A 14,190-nucleotide genomic window follows, 5' to 3' on the forward strand; every position below is an offset into this window, starting at 1 on the left:
TCCTAAATTCGAACTTTATTTTAATTAACGAAGTTTTATTTCGCTTGAATTTTTAATTTTTATAATTTAATTTCATATTTACAAGCTTAATCTTAATATTTTCGGATTCTAAATAATTTCGAAACGTTCTTATCTTTATTCGAAAACTAAACCTATTTTACAAAAGTTTTATTTCACGATTTATTTTTCAGATTATATTAATCTCGTATTTTCGAGAATAATTACGTTTTAAATATTTCGTACGTTTTCGTTAACGACTTATTCGGAAAATAAATTCAATTACTTGCACTTTATAAAATTATTTTCGGAAATTAATTTAGCCAAATCATTATTTTAATTTTAGTTAATAGTAATTAAATTCTGAAAATTAGCTCAAAATTACGAAATTACCCTTATTAACACCTAAATGAAACAAGTCAGTTTCACTTTTCTCTTCTTCTTCCTCACGCCATTTTGGCCATGGAGTCAAACTACTTTCTACTTGTCATCACCCTAATTCATCTCAATATGACTCATCACCTATATGACACTAATCCAAATTTATAAGCCTTATTCATCAAAGCTACTTGCAAATCTGTAAACCTAAAACTAGAATAGCCAATATGAATCACCAATTTCCTTGCTCAACCTCTTACACTTGGCACTGCAAACAAGCTTATTTGTGGCATCAATGGAGCACCCATGACAACTATAAATAGCTGCTCAATCAGCCCAAATACAACACAAATCAGATTAACAATCAATTACAATTTTCACCATTGAAATCTATAAAATTTCTTACTTTTACTGTAAATTCAAATCAAACCACCACCACCACTCTTGCCGCCTACAACCACCGTACCACACCTCCCTTATTGATCCGACAACCCAGCACCACCTCCACCCTTCGTCGTCCCATCCCCCGCGCCCAATCTCCCCTTCGCGTCCCTCTCCTCCACGCAAATCCCCTACCTCCTCTCCTCCGCGCAACCGCGCAGCCGCCACAACCACCACCGCTCAGCCGCCCCTTCCTTGCGCACCTAGGAACACCACCTTCCGTCGTCGCCGGCCACCGCCCAGCTCCCCTGTTTTCTTTCCCTCCTCCCTCTGTCGTGCTCCCTGTCGCCTCCCCTGCTTCCTCTCTGTTCCTTGCGTGAGTTCCAGGAACCAAGTTCCTGTTTTGGAACTTTGTTTTATTTTACAATTTCAAGTAAGCCCAAACTCCTATTTTGGCCCAATTTTCTTTACTAGGTTATTTTACTTATTCTAAATATGTTTTACCTATTTATTCTAAAATTTGTTAATATGTTTTACTTAATATGTATTATTCAAGTAAAATTAATATGTTTTACTTATACAAATAAAATTTGTTTCTTTTATTTGAAATTATAAATATACGCACTCACGTAAAACTTAAATTTAATTATAAGTTTTATTTAATTATTTCATAATTACTTGATTTATGAACTAAATATATTATTTGGAAAATATTAATCGTTTCGATATTAATTTTACAATATTTATCATTTTATATATTAATTCAATAATTTAATCTTTTGAAATAATTCGGACTCGGAGCTCAGAAAGAACGAACCAAGGACAAAGCTTAACGTAACGCGGAATTAAGGTAACGGCTATTGCTAGTACCCGCAGTTCCCTTATAAATGCGATTACGAAATTATAACGTTATGATTGTTTTATGAACTGAATGCTTTGACATGTTTTATAAGTTGCGGGAAATGAAATATGATTTGATTGAATTATTTATTATATTATGATTTGATTGAATTATTTATTATATAATTTGATGGAATTATTCCTTATTTTATGATTGATTATAAAATGATATTATGATTGATTGAATTTCTTATTAAATGCCGTTTATAAGAAACCATGAAAGAAAGGATGTTTGATCTTATGATCCAAAGGAAATATGTTACTTCAATCGAAGTAAAAAAAGACTAAAATGTAAAATTAAACGAAACATGATAAATGAAAGTGAAAGACCTAGTCCGTTTGGCAGTATATGTTCACAGGTTACGATTCTCGGTCTTTCATGTACCCACGGGGCATCCGCCCATTGAGCCAAGGCTCTCATGTTTTTCGGGCCAAGGCCCCATGTTTTATGGACAACGGTCCATCGTGGAAGACGTTCCACCATGTCATACTTGCCACGGCTAGCATGTGCACCCAAAAGATTATGAATGAATTAAATAAAGGACTTGATAAGATGTTTTTAATTATTCTATTCTCCCTGTGTTATTAAATAAAATGAATTGAAATGAATTTACGTTGCTAGAATAGTTCGTTACTGAGTCTTCGGCTCACCGTTTTGTTTTCTGTTTTAGGTACTGCGGGGATCAATGGAGACGAGTAGTGGCGAGGAATTTCACTTGAATAATATTCACTTAGTTTATGCTTAATGTTTTAATAGTTTAATTAAAGACTCTTAGTAAGTTATGTACTTTTATTTCGGTAATATAAAGAATTATTATAATAACTTTTGGGATTTAATAGCTTATGATTGATGGTTGCCTTGTAATTCCCAATAGGGGATTACGGCAGGTAATGTCCCGACCAAATTAGGTTAATTCCGCTGCTAATTATGCTTTAATAATTGAATTAGATGTCGGGGCGTTACACTAAGTCAATGATTAGTATCGATTCGAGAGAGCATTCTAGTCTAATTAATTACTTTGTTGATTACCGTGATTGTTTATCGTCCTAGATTGTTATTTGTTGGTGAACCTATTCCCTAGATTCTTTAATATATTGATTCTTAATAGTTTAATTATCGTCGTAGTCTTAGCAAACCATCAACCAACTCTTGTTCCCAATAGTCTAGATTAATTGATTAACTGTAGAAAGAATGCCTGTTTCCCCGTGGATTCGATCCTGACTTCGCTTGCTACCTAGCTAGTGGACTTAGGTTTATTTTTTATTAGGTGATACGACTTTAGCCTGTCAGTTAATCAACAATTATTGGCCTTTAGCATCGTTAATGGTATAATTTCTTGTAGTGCATCCTTCCCCTTTTTTCACCTCATTTTCCACTAACTTGACATACGTATTACTTTAATCCCTTATTTTCTTCCACAATCTTGACTCAAGTCACTAATTTCCTTAGCCTACTTTTTCGTATACACCACCTCAAATTCTCTTTCCAACACAATTAGTAAGTTGACCAACTAATAATATAGAACTAAATCATAATAATAAAATTTTAAAAAATATTTAAGTTATTATTTGTATTTAATTTAATAATAATAATAATTATTATTATTATTATTGTTATTATTATTATGTAATAAGTATAGATATAATTTAGTTATGGAAAAAAATAAGATAAATAATAGGGCATTTCAGCTAAGAAAGGTACTTATCTCCTTTACATCCCTTTGTTCAAATGCTAATATGCAACGTTTCATTGAAGATTTGAGGTAAAATTACTTTTGTTCCCTATAATTTTGTAATAAAAAACTAAGAATAAAGCCATTACTTTAGTTGCCCGATAGGGCAGATACTTGACTGATGTCAAGGTAACTGCTTACTTGACACACCCCTTGTGTCAACATTAAACCAAAATATGAGAGTCAAGTGCAACTTGACAGTGAGCTTCTGTCAACGTTGCCCTTGCTCTTAATGTAGAGTTCATAAACCAACTTTCGCCCATTATAGACTCTTTATAGATAAAGATAGTTGTCAATAATAATCATCTATGAAGTGATTTCACTTATAAGTTATAACTCATGTGACCAGGATTTCACTTTTTAGCCTTAAGCCCTAGGAAGCTTACTGAATGCTCTCACAAATTACTTTAGAGCTACAAGATGGTAAAAAAACAGTTATACGAAGTCTATACACATAATCTGTATATGAGTATATCTAATGTAGTACGGAGTATGATTTTAGGGATAGTGCACCAAATATGAGAGGTTGGCGACAAATAACTTTTTATTTAAGTTGGTAATCGAAAATTCGAAGTAAAAGCCTAGCTAAATACAAAGAATTATATGTATAAAAGTAATTATATTGGTAGAAAGTCAAGGAAGTTAATTCGTTGATATATTTGTACGTCTTAGCTGAATCTGAATCTTCTATCCCACAATTTGTGTCCCATTAGTGCTTTAATTTTTTTATATTGATTGGTGTTTATGTTTGATCAATCAACCACCTTTCATGTTGTATAAAGTACTCCCTCCGTTTCTTTTTGTTGTATCCGTTTCCTTTTTAGTCGTTTCATAATGTTGTATCCACTTAGAATCTTTCCATTTTTGGACATACTTTTTTTCCTAAAATACCCTTATATTTCAATCTAATAACCAAAAAACCTAAAGAATCTACCCATATTCCCACCTAATTTTCCCCACCCATAATATTTTATTCATTTAACCCACCCACCTCCCTTATTAAATTAATAAAACCCTAACGTCACTCTCACCTCTCTCTCCTTATAACCCGTCCCTCTCACCCTCTCTCTCCTCATTCTCTTCGGATCCCTCTCTCCTCCTGTCTCCCTCTCTCTCCTCAAGAAATCTCTCTATTTCTCTAAAAACCCTAACCTTCTCCGCCCCTGTTCTTCGTTTTTTTTGGTGAGATCTCTCAGATCTTTGGGTTTTTCGCTCAAAATTGTTCTCAAACTTTAACCGGAACGATATTCCGGTGAGATCCCCTCTAGTTTTGTCCCCTTTGTCGTCCCAAATCCCGGTTGGTAATCGATTCTCTGGTGAAATTTTTTTGGGGATAAAATCGGAGTTTTATTAGGGTTTTATTAATTTCTTAATGGGATCCTCTTCCTCCAAATATCTTCCGAGTTATTCGGTTGGTACTTCTGGGCAACGAATTCCTGACTCAAACTGTGATTGGGGCTCGAAATGCATTTGTCCCAACAACGAGCACTCGTATTCTGGCGAGTATCTGAATAATTTGAGGTTGGCCCAGAAGGAGAACACGAGTACCCGAAATTATCTCAAAGCTTGGTTTGAGAAAATGGAAGTGGAGCCTGGTGAAGAGGTGGAGTCCAAATACGACGATCGAGTCCCCACACCAGCAGATCTGAGATTCTTTGGAGGAGACGAATCTGATGAGGTATATTTCCTTATTTTTGGGTTTTTTTCCTGATTTTTGGAGTTAATTAGGGTTTACTCTGTTTTTGGGATTTTTTGTGTTTCTTGGAGAAAATCTGTGATTTTTGGTTGAAACGTAGGTTTCTAATAAAATTAGGGTTACTCTGCATGTTCTGATTTTTTGTGACTTTTTGTGAATTTTAATGATTTTTTTTTCATTTGTTGATGATTTTTGTGAATTTTTTTAGATTTAACATTGGTTCATTTTTTTTCATCATGCATGTCCCAAAAATGTTTGATTTTTGTGTTAAATGATGAAGTTTTCGAATTGCATGTCAGAGATTCGTTGATATTTTTTGTTAAATGATGAAGTTTTCTAATTGCATGTCAGAGATTCCTTGATTTATTTTGTTAAATGATAAATTTTCGAATTGCATGTCAGAGATCCCTTGATTTTTTTGGTTAAATGATGAAGTTCATGAATTGCATGTCAGAGATCCCTTGATTTTTCTCGAATTTTATGACTTTTTTTAAATTGCATGTTGAATACCATGAATGTTGGTCTGTTTTGTTGATTTGGATGTTCAATTCCATGATTAATTTGATGATGTTGTTCTTTGATCTTGTTAAGTTGATCTAGTTCAGTTGCATGTTGCATGTTCTTTAAATTGCATGTTGAATCCCGTGGTTGTTCTTTGGTGATGTTGTTCAGTTCAGACATGTGTGATGGTCTTCGTATGATGATCTTGTGACTTGATCTATTTATGATGATCTTGTTCAGTTTAATTAATAAATCCCATGAATGTTTGTGATGATGTGAAATATATTAAACATATTTTATGTCCCCTCTAATTGATTGCAAGGAACCCAATCACTCTGATTCATTCGACCTATACTATGTGGGTGAGTGTGAGAACACAACTGCTGGTCCAGAGGTTTCTGATGGGCAATGTTCGGTTTCGTCCCCAAACGTGAAGGAAGATGAAATAAAAAAAAGCCACCTAAGGGTGTTGATGATGCTTAGAGATAAGTGTGTCTTCTATAAACCCTCTTTTAATTATATTTGGATTGCTGGTTAGCTGTGGAGACATAAGGTGGAGTAGCTAACAACTGTGATCTGTTGTTGGCAAGGGGTGTTGTTGTTTTGTTGATGATGTGATAGGGTTTGGAGTGTATTCATGTCCTCTATTATTGCCTTGTTGCTTGAAACATGTTGCCTTGTTGATTGATGAATGTTGCCTTGTTGATTGATGAATGTTGCCTTGTGTGCTTGCTGATTTAATAATGTTGCCTGTTGAAACTGTGATATGTTTGCTGGTTGATTAGTGTTGCCTTGAGAGGGGTGAAAGCATATGGGATGGGTTTATGAATAAAATTTTAACATGTGATTGGAAAAAAACAGTTTTATTAAAGTCCCCTCTTATTGTTTGCCTTTCCTGAATGCTTGGTCTGTGATGTTAGGGTTTGAATGAGGTCTATGATGAGTCTTTCAGTGCTGAGAAACTATCCATGTTTCATAAACCACAATGCGCCATTAGCATCCAGCCGTAGGCTGTATGAGGCTTTTGTGTGCTAATGGTTTGTGAACATGGTGTGGTTCAATGAAGCTTGGGGACATCTGAGACCAAATTTAACATGATTTTTTTTGGCTTTTCGATCTTTTGCCAGTTTTTATGTCTTAGGAATCAATGAAATTGAATCCGTCACATATAAACTGGCATTAGACCGGGGAGGCAATTCATGTTTTGTTTACTTAGAGGTTAGTTGTCCCCAAAAGTGCCTTTGTATGTTACATCGATGATGAGTCTTTCATATGCTGAGAAACAATTCAAGTTACCTACACTCACTCGTGCTGCCATTAGTATCAGTGATGATGCTTCTCAGGCGCTAAGTGTGTGTAGGTTGAATTTGTTTCAATGATGCTTGGGGACATCTGAGATGAATTTTGATGTCATGCATGTTTCACTTTTGTTAGTTAGGTGGTCCTTCAAAGGGGATTGACTTATTTTTAAAATCCAATGCGATAGTTAACAATTTGTCAATTCCCTTTGGAAGGACCACCATGACACTTAAACAACATGTTTGATTGTGGTGTTAATGATAATCAATGATGTTAAAGGTTGATATCCTGAGATTTATGTTTCAATACTTGTCCTTTAACTCCTTTTGTCTAATGGAGTGATTGTCATTTCACATGATCAGTAGTGAATATCAATCATTCCATTCGGCAAAAGGATGTTAAAGTTGAGAAAATATTGATACAATAGATCAATGATGCTATTCAACAACTCTGAGATTGGAACCCTAATGTTTGCTAATGTCCCATGTGTGAGTTTGATCATTGTGATCTGTGATGTAATTGTTGATTATCTTAGATTTTGGTTTCTAACATATTCCCTCGTCCCCTTTTACAAAAGGGGATAAATTTCATTTCAAAAACAAACAAGTGATCATGTAATCCCTTTTGTGAAAGGGTGATGAGGTTGTTAAAATTTAGAAACATACTACATATATGCTGTAAATCAACCTAACTGAGATTGTTGTGCCTTGTCCATTGCTGCCTTGTTATTTGTTTTGAGTCATCTATGATGAGTCTTCATTTGCTGACACTCAAACCCTATATTCCATTAACACTCATGCGCCATTAGCATGAATAATGCTTCTCAGGAGCTAAGTGTTGGTGGATGGGGTTTGTGTGAGGGATGCTTGGGGACATTCTGAGATGGTTGTGTGTACTTGCTTCTATGTACTTGATGCCTTCTTCTTCATGCTTTGTTCAATGATGAATTGGTTTAAGCATATCGAATTTTACTTTTGTTGACGCATCGGTATCTAGGTGGTAAGATTTTCCATCTGAAAATGATGTGATATGCATTCTTTCCACTTAGATGCCGATATGTTTAGAGAAGTGATTTTGCATATGACTTTCTAAGTATGTTGTAAGTAAATACCTTGCCTTTGCTGCCTTGCTCATGGCCTTGTTTTTTTGAGTTGTTCAATGATGAAATAATTTAGTAACTCGAATATTACATCTTTTGACGCATCGGTTTCAAAGTGGGAATAAATTCCATCTGAAAATGATGTGATATGCATTCTTTCCATTTTGAAGCCGATGTGTTTGGAGTTGTGATTTTGCATGTCCTGAGTTTCCTACACTTTTAGTATCCTCTGTCAAATGGAGTGACTTTCCTTTCCCATTTCTGTTTGTGTTAGTCATTCACTCCATTTGGGAGGAGGATATTAAAGTTTAGGATTCAATGATGATGAACACATACAAACTGAGAACAACATGTCCCCATGCTTTGCCTTGGCTTGAAAATGAATTCATGTGTTGCCTTGAAAACATAAAGTTGTCCCCTTAATGGTTTAAGGAATGGCTGACTCATTCAATTGATGTTTTGTGTTTCAATTACAACTACAAATAATAAACATGATTGTGATTATGATGAACAAAAACTAAACTATGATTGTGATAACCTAGTTATTGTTGCCTTGTGCATTGCTGCCTAGTTATTGTTGCCTTGTTGATGCTGTATTGTTCATGTTGCCTTGTGCATTGTTGCCTTATGATTTTGACTTATCCTGAAATCATATGTTAATATGCAATGTACATGTTCCCTTATGATTTTGAATAATCCTGAAATCATATGTTAATATGCAATGTACGTGAATAACTACAAATATGTGAGTATGATGAACAAAAACTAAAGATTAACAACAATAAATTGATTCATTCATTCTTCCAGTTGATATGTTGCTTCCAAAATGTTTTAAATACATGTGATGCTTTCATTCAAGCTTACAAAAGTGACATTCGGTTTGTTCTTGTAACTTTTAAAACATGTTCCCAAAACACAAAAAGTAATCTCTCGTTCTTGCTCTATACTTCACTGATTTGCTCTCCATTCATCAACAAGTTGTTTGCATTCATTCACAGCCCACCTTGGGGCCTTAACTTATTCTGGCAGATTCCCCTCATCTTCTAAAATCTTTTTCTTGTTGTGTGGGAGTTGGTAGTCATTGTCCCCCTTGTGTTTCAAAATTTCATTTCCAACATATTGAAGTGACATCCACACATTAGATAGAGTTTTTGCATGCAGTTCATTATATGCCTCAGTCACAACACCACTTAAATCTTCAACTGTTTTAGGCATCTTTTTGTGCATTAGTGATTGAATTGACCTAAAGAACCCCAAGTCTAATATGTTACAATCTGGACTGTTTGCTGGCTGCTGAGTCAATATCAATGTGAAGCCATCTTGCTTGTAATGTTGCTGCCATTCTTGATCATTTTGCAAAATGTGTGCCTTTGCATTGTCTTGAATGATGTATATCACCCTTTCCCCCTCATGTGGTGGCCATTTCTCTTTAATTGCTGGGATTAGGTAGTTGATTAGCATGGCCCTAGTTGCAATCTGATTCACTGACTTGATTGGTTTAGTCTCAATTGTCCCCTTGACTCTGTTTTTGGATGTTCTCTTTGCTGCCACTGCATCTGTGAATGGAAATATACCAAGTTTCCCATCCCACTCACACTGCCCATCTTGTCCCCACCTTGGCCTTGCTACTGCTGCCATAAACATGAACTTTGGAATCTTAGTTCTTGATTTTCCCTTCCTGTGTGGAAATGGTTCACTAGTGGAAAATGACTCATTTGCATCGCACATTTAAGGTCATTTGCGTCGCACATTGCGCGACGCAAAAGGTCGCGACGCAAATAACTCTCATTTGCCACGCACATTAGCTTAATGTGCGTGGCAAATGACTTTTCAGCATGGTGCTGAAAAGTCATTTGCCACGCACATTAAGCTAATGTGCGTGGCAAATGACCTTTTGGCGCCAAAAAAAATTAGCCATTTGCGTCGCACATTAAGCTAATGTGCGACGCAAATGACTTTGAATTTTGTAAAAAAAAATAGGTTTCATTTTAATATATACATATATATATATATACATACATATATATATATATATATATATATATATATATTAAAATGAAACCTATTATATAGTAAAATGGACAACTCATATTATTAAATAGAACAATAATTAGGCTAAAATCAGTGTAGTATCGAGCAACGTCCCAACAATCAAGGCCAAGGCATAGCAAGTGATGAGATCGAACGAAAAGCAAAAGACTGACTGTGATGCAAACAACATCAATTAGGCTAAAATCAGGTCTATTTAGCTACGAAAGCTGCTAAACCCCAAAAAAACACAATTTCTGATATTTCTCTCTCTTCTTCCCAGGAACAATCAACCCAAAAAACATGCAATTATCCGAAAATCAACTTGGGAAAATCAAACTTTTCAAAATTCTCCTGATACACTCTGTTGAGCATACAAAACCTTTGGCCTAACAGACCATAATATCTGAGATATGTCCTCTCCTGGCTGCAGCACTCCAATAATATTATATTCCACTCCATCTGCAATGACAATTTCAGATGAGTTTCACATAATAACCAATTACAAACAGCAAAAACAATAAAATCAGCATAAAGAAAATAGCAGTGCTACACAAACAAATAAAACCGGCATAAAGGCAAAGAAATAATTAAATTTTACTGACAATCTTAAGAACTACAACTAAAGGGAGATTCCAGAAAAATACAAAACTACATAAACAAATTAACATGCATCATTGACGTTCTGAACAGCAAAAGGTATACATCAGAGCCATGGTAGGATAATAACTGAAGGATTGCCTAGTATTTCTGAAATAGTTAAAAAATATTCAGATTAAATTTACACAGAACATGTAAAACATTGAAAGGGTGCAAAGAAAAGAATCTCCCAAACTATCAGAGAAACAATTTTCAGATCAAGCCCCTTTTGCACAGTCCGATGCACTTCAAGAACAGAATTTAAGGCAATAAGAAAAGCTGTTAGAGAAATCCAAAAGAGAAGAATTGCTCTACCTCTTGCCCAGGCTCAAGTTTGATTTTCAGCAATTTGTGGCCAGCTTCTTCAAAATCTACACTGGACATAATTGCTAAATATATAGTTCTTCGGAGATTTATAAGGTTGGTTTCTGTTTCATCTTTTATCTGCATTTGCTGCTCTTCATCGTCTTCGTCGTCTTCATCATCGTCCTCATCATCATCATTTGGTCTACTCTGGGCTACAACTGCAACCAAACAAAACCAATGAATAACAAGCTGTGGGATTGCCTATTAAGCAATATTTACAATATAAAATATCAAGAATATATACGCCATATGGGCTTGAAGGAAAAACAGAAGCCATAATACAGTTTACCAAAGCAGGGGAGAATCGAAAGAAACTTCCATTGCCAACCAAATATTGCAGATATTATTAAGAAATAGAAGTATGAAGTCTGAAATAAACAGCACAAGTCTCTTATTTGGTAATAAGGGATTCTAAACGTAAGTAATTAATACCATCGTCTATAAGATTTGAATTTTTCATAACAAATTTTATCTCCAAATCCTCAAACTTGTTCATCATCACAAAATCACGAGGTGAATTGGACAAAATCATAGCGAACAGAAACGGAACGCCTGAAAATCTGTAAGAGTTTATGGGACTACAACCAACACAAGGGCATTTAAACCGACAAATAGAATTGCATATCAGCTCTGTGAAATCCTCATAAAGCACGAACCTTTGTGAGGATTGCATATCAACAAACATCCTACTTGATCAACGATCATAACACCAACTGCATACTCATCAAAAATCAAACCAAATTCTAACACAAACCTTTTGGCGAAGCAACTGCATAATCATCAAAACAAAACCAAAATCTAACACGAACAGAAATTCAATCAAACCTTAATCATTCAGCGACCGAATTAAACAAATAGCCTTCCAATTAGAAATTATCAACCAATCAGAAACCTTGTACAGCAGTAGAAAAATATAAATATGAAATTCGGCGATAATACTTCAAACCCCTAATTCAAAATTGATTAAAACCCTTAATTCCTCAGCAATTGATTAATATCCTCCATCTTAAAAATTGCGCAAATATTACACCAATCAATCGGAAAGAAGCCAAGAAAAGCAGCAACAATCAATAAACCAGCCTATAAATTTGGAGAATTCGAACTTCAGAAATACAATCAAACCCTAATAATTTAGCAATCGTAATAAACAAACAGCCCTCCGATCAGAAATTAAACCCTAGATTCAAGAAGGCATAATAAATCAATTAATGAGTAACCGGCGTTAAGAAACGGGTTTACTGGTTACCTGAGGAGCGTTGTCAAAGAGGTCCTCTGGTGTAGAACTACAGAAAGCGACAAACTCCCGCCATTGTTGCTGTTGTTGTTATGGCGGTGTAACCCGGGACCAATTCGGTCTGAGTCGTCTCAACAGAATCCCCCCAAAACTCAGCCCCACTTCCACCGCACCCAAGATGAGTCGCCGCCTAGTCATCCACCTCAGAGCCAGAGTTTGCAGAGAACGCGGCTTGAAATCCGGCTGAAGACGTCACCGCTTTCAGATCTGGGTTTGCCTCCTTCGTATTCGCTAAGCTTGAATTTTAAAACAAATTTGAGAGATTGGGATGATTTGGTGAGAGAAGACTTTGAAGGGAAAGCTCGAATCTGATTCTGAAGGAGAGACAGAGAAGCTTTGGACTTTCAACAAGGAGATTTGGAAAATACGAGAGAGAAAGACTGAAAGAGTTGTATAGGGGAGGCATGAAATGTATGAGAGAGAAAGGGAATAGGAGCAGGTAGACTGCGTCGCACCAAATTAAAAATAAAAGGAAAAGGTTATAATTAAATTTGAGAAACTTCCGAAATTTTTTTAACTCATTTGCGTCGCAGAGTTACTAATCTGCGACGCAGATGACTCTTAGAGTCATCTGCGTCGCAGATTAGTAATTCTGCGACGCAAATGAGGTAATATTTTGCGTCGTATTATTACTAATCTGCGACGCAAATGACTCTAAAAACATCTTAGAGTCATTTGCGTCGCAGATTAGTAATTCTGCGACGCAAATGACTAATTTTAATGCTTAGAACTGTCAATTGCGTCACATGTTTAAATGTGCGAGGCAAATGTGGTGATGCAAATGAATGTTTTTCCACTAGTGATTGTTTGCTAAATAAACTCTTTGACTTTTTTGTGTAAGATAGAACCATTTCTCATCGATGTGAATGAAATCATACATGCTGTAATATGTGGGATCATTTGGTATTGAGTAGTCCATTAAGAGACCAAGTACCCACTTCATCCTTGCCATCTTGCATTCTTCTGAAATGCCTGGATTCAATGGACTTGAATGTGATTTTATCTGTTTTCTTTTCACCATTCTCCAAACTGTTGTGGGACTCAAATTGAGCATCCTTGCTAGATCAATAATGGTTGTTCTATCCCCCATGGCTATGGAGGCTATAGACTCATATGTTACTTGAATTCTCTTCCTCCCACAGTTGTGATATTTGCTATCATAGAAATACGAATCCATGGCTGCCTTATGTGCCAATGCTCTCTGCCATATTAGTCTAATTGTCTTCCTTGTGTAACCAAACTTTATAACAGCCTACCTATTTGTCCCATGAATGAGTTCATCTGGATGCTTTTCTTTTCTTAAGAGAAGGAACAACAAGATTTCCAACCTTAATTCGTTGTTAATCCTTGGGGTTCTAGGCTTATGATGATTTTGCTCTGTTTCTGTTTGATGAATTGGAGATGGTGGGAACTCTTGTTGTGTTGGCATGTTCAAATCAAACAAAAATGGAACTGAGTGGTTATCTGATATACCTGATGTATGTTGTGGTCCCACTTCACATTCTTGTGCATATTCTTGTCCCACCTCATTCAGATCTGGCAGTTGTTGATTTTGCTCAAAGTCCCCTATTTGATGAGCATTTACTTCACTTTCAGCATTTTGGGTTGCCTCATCATCATCATAATCTGAATCAGAGTTCGTGCTGTCTCCTTCATCATCGGAAAAACCGAGGAACTCGTCCTCCTCTTGATCTGAAGCCATTAATGTCCCCTTGCTGATTAATTGTAGTGCATTTATTGCCTTTGGTTTTTTGTTGTTGTAACTGATATTAAAATAGTTGGAATTTATGAGGGTTTTTGGGTAGAAAATGACCCCTATTTATAAAGGGTGGTAAATGTAGAAAGTTTGGAGGGAAAAAGTTTGGAGGGAAAACTTTTT

General features: G+C 35.6%; 2 protein-coding genes across 2 annotated transcripts; one reads left to right on the forward strand and one right to left on the reverse strand.

The window, feature by feature from the left end:
• Positions 1-4,667: 4,667 nt before the first annotated feature.
• On the forward strand, positions 4,668-6,220 carry LOC130464436 (uncharacterized). Its single transcript, XM_056833978.1, has 2 exons — positions 4,668-5,067; positions 5,909-6,220. The coding sequence occupies exons 1-2, from the start codon at positions 4,762-4,764 to the stop codon at positions 6,122-6,124; spliced, it is 522 nt and encodes a 173-aa protein (XP_056689956.1). The 5' UTR covers positions 4,668-4,761; the 3' UTR covers positions 6,125-6,220.
• A 2,781-nt stretch (positions 6,221-9,001) lies between these two features.
• Positions 9,002-9,622, reverse strand: LOC130463656 (uncharacterized). Its single transcript, XM_056832852.1, has one exon. It carries the CDS (start codon positions 9,620-9,622, stop codon positions 9,002-9,004), a length of 621 nt encoding a protein of 206 aa, XP_056688830.1.
• Between the last annotated feature and the right edge of the window lie 4,568 nt (positions 9,623-14,190).

Source organism: Spinacia oleracea, chromosome 6 (assembly GCF_020520425.1).
Source record: "Spinacia oleracea cultivar Varoflay chromosome 6, BTI_SOV_V1, whole genome shotgun sequence".
Lineage (NCBI taxonomy): Eukaryota > Viridiplantae > Streptophyta > Magnoliopsida > Caryophyllales > Amaranthaceae > Spinacia > Spinacia oleracea.

Coding starts and splice junctions, on each gene's coding strand:
- LOC130463656 (XM_056832852.1), bottom strand. CDS start 9,622: ATGGCAGCAGTAGCAAGGCCAAGGTGGGGACAAGATGGGCAGTGTGAG.
- LOC130464436 (XM_056833978.1), top strand. CDS start 4,762: ATGGGATCCTCTTCCTCCAAATATCTTCCGAGTTATTCGGTTGGTACT. Junction 5,068..5,908: donor GAGGAGACGAATCTGATGAG/GTATATTTCCTT, acceptor ATTGATTGCAAG/GAACCCAATCACTCTGATTC.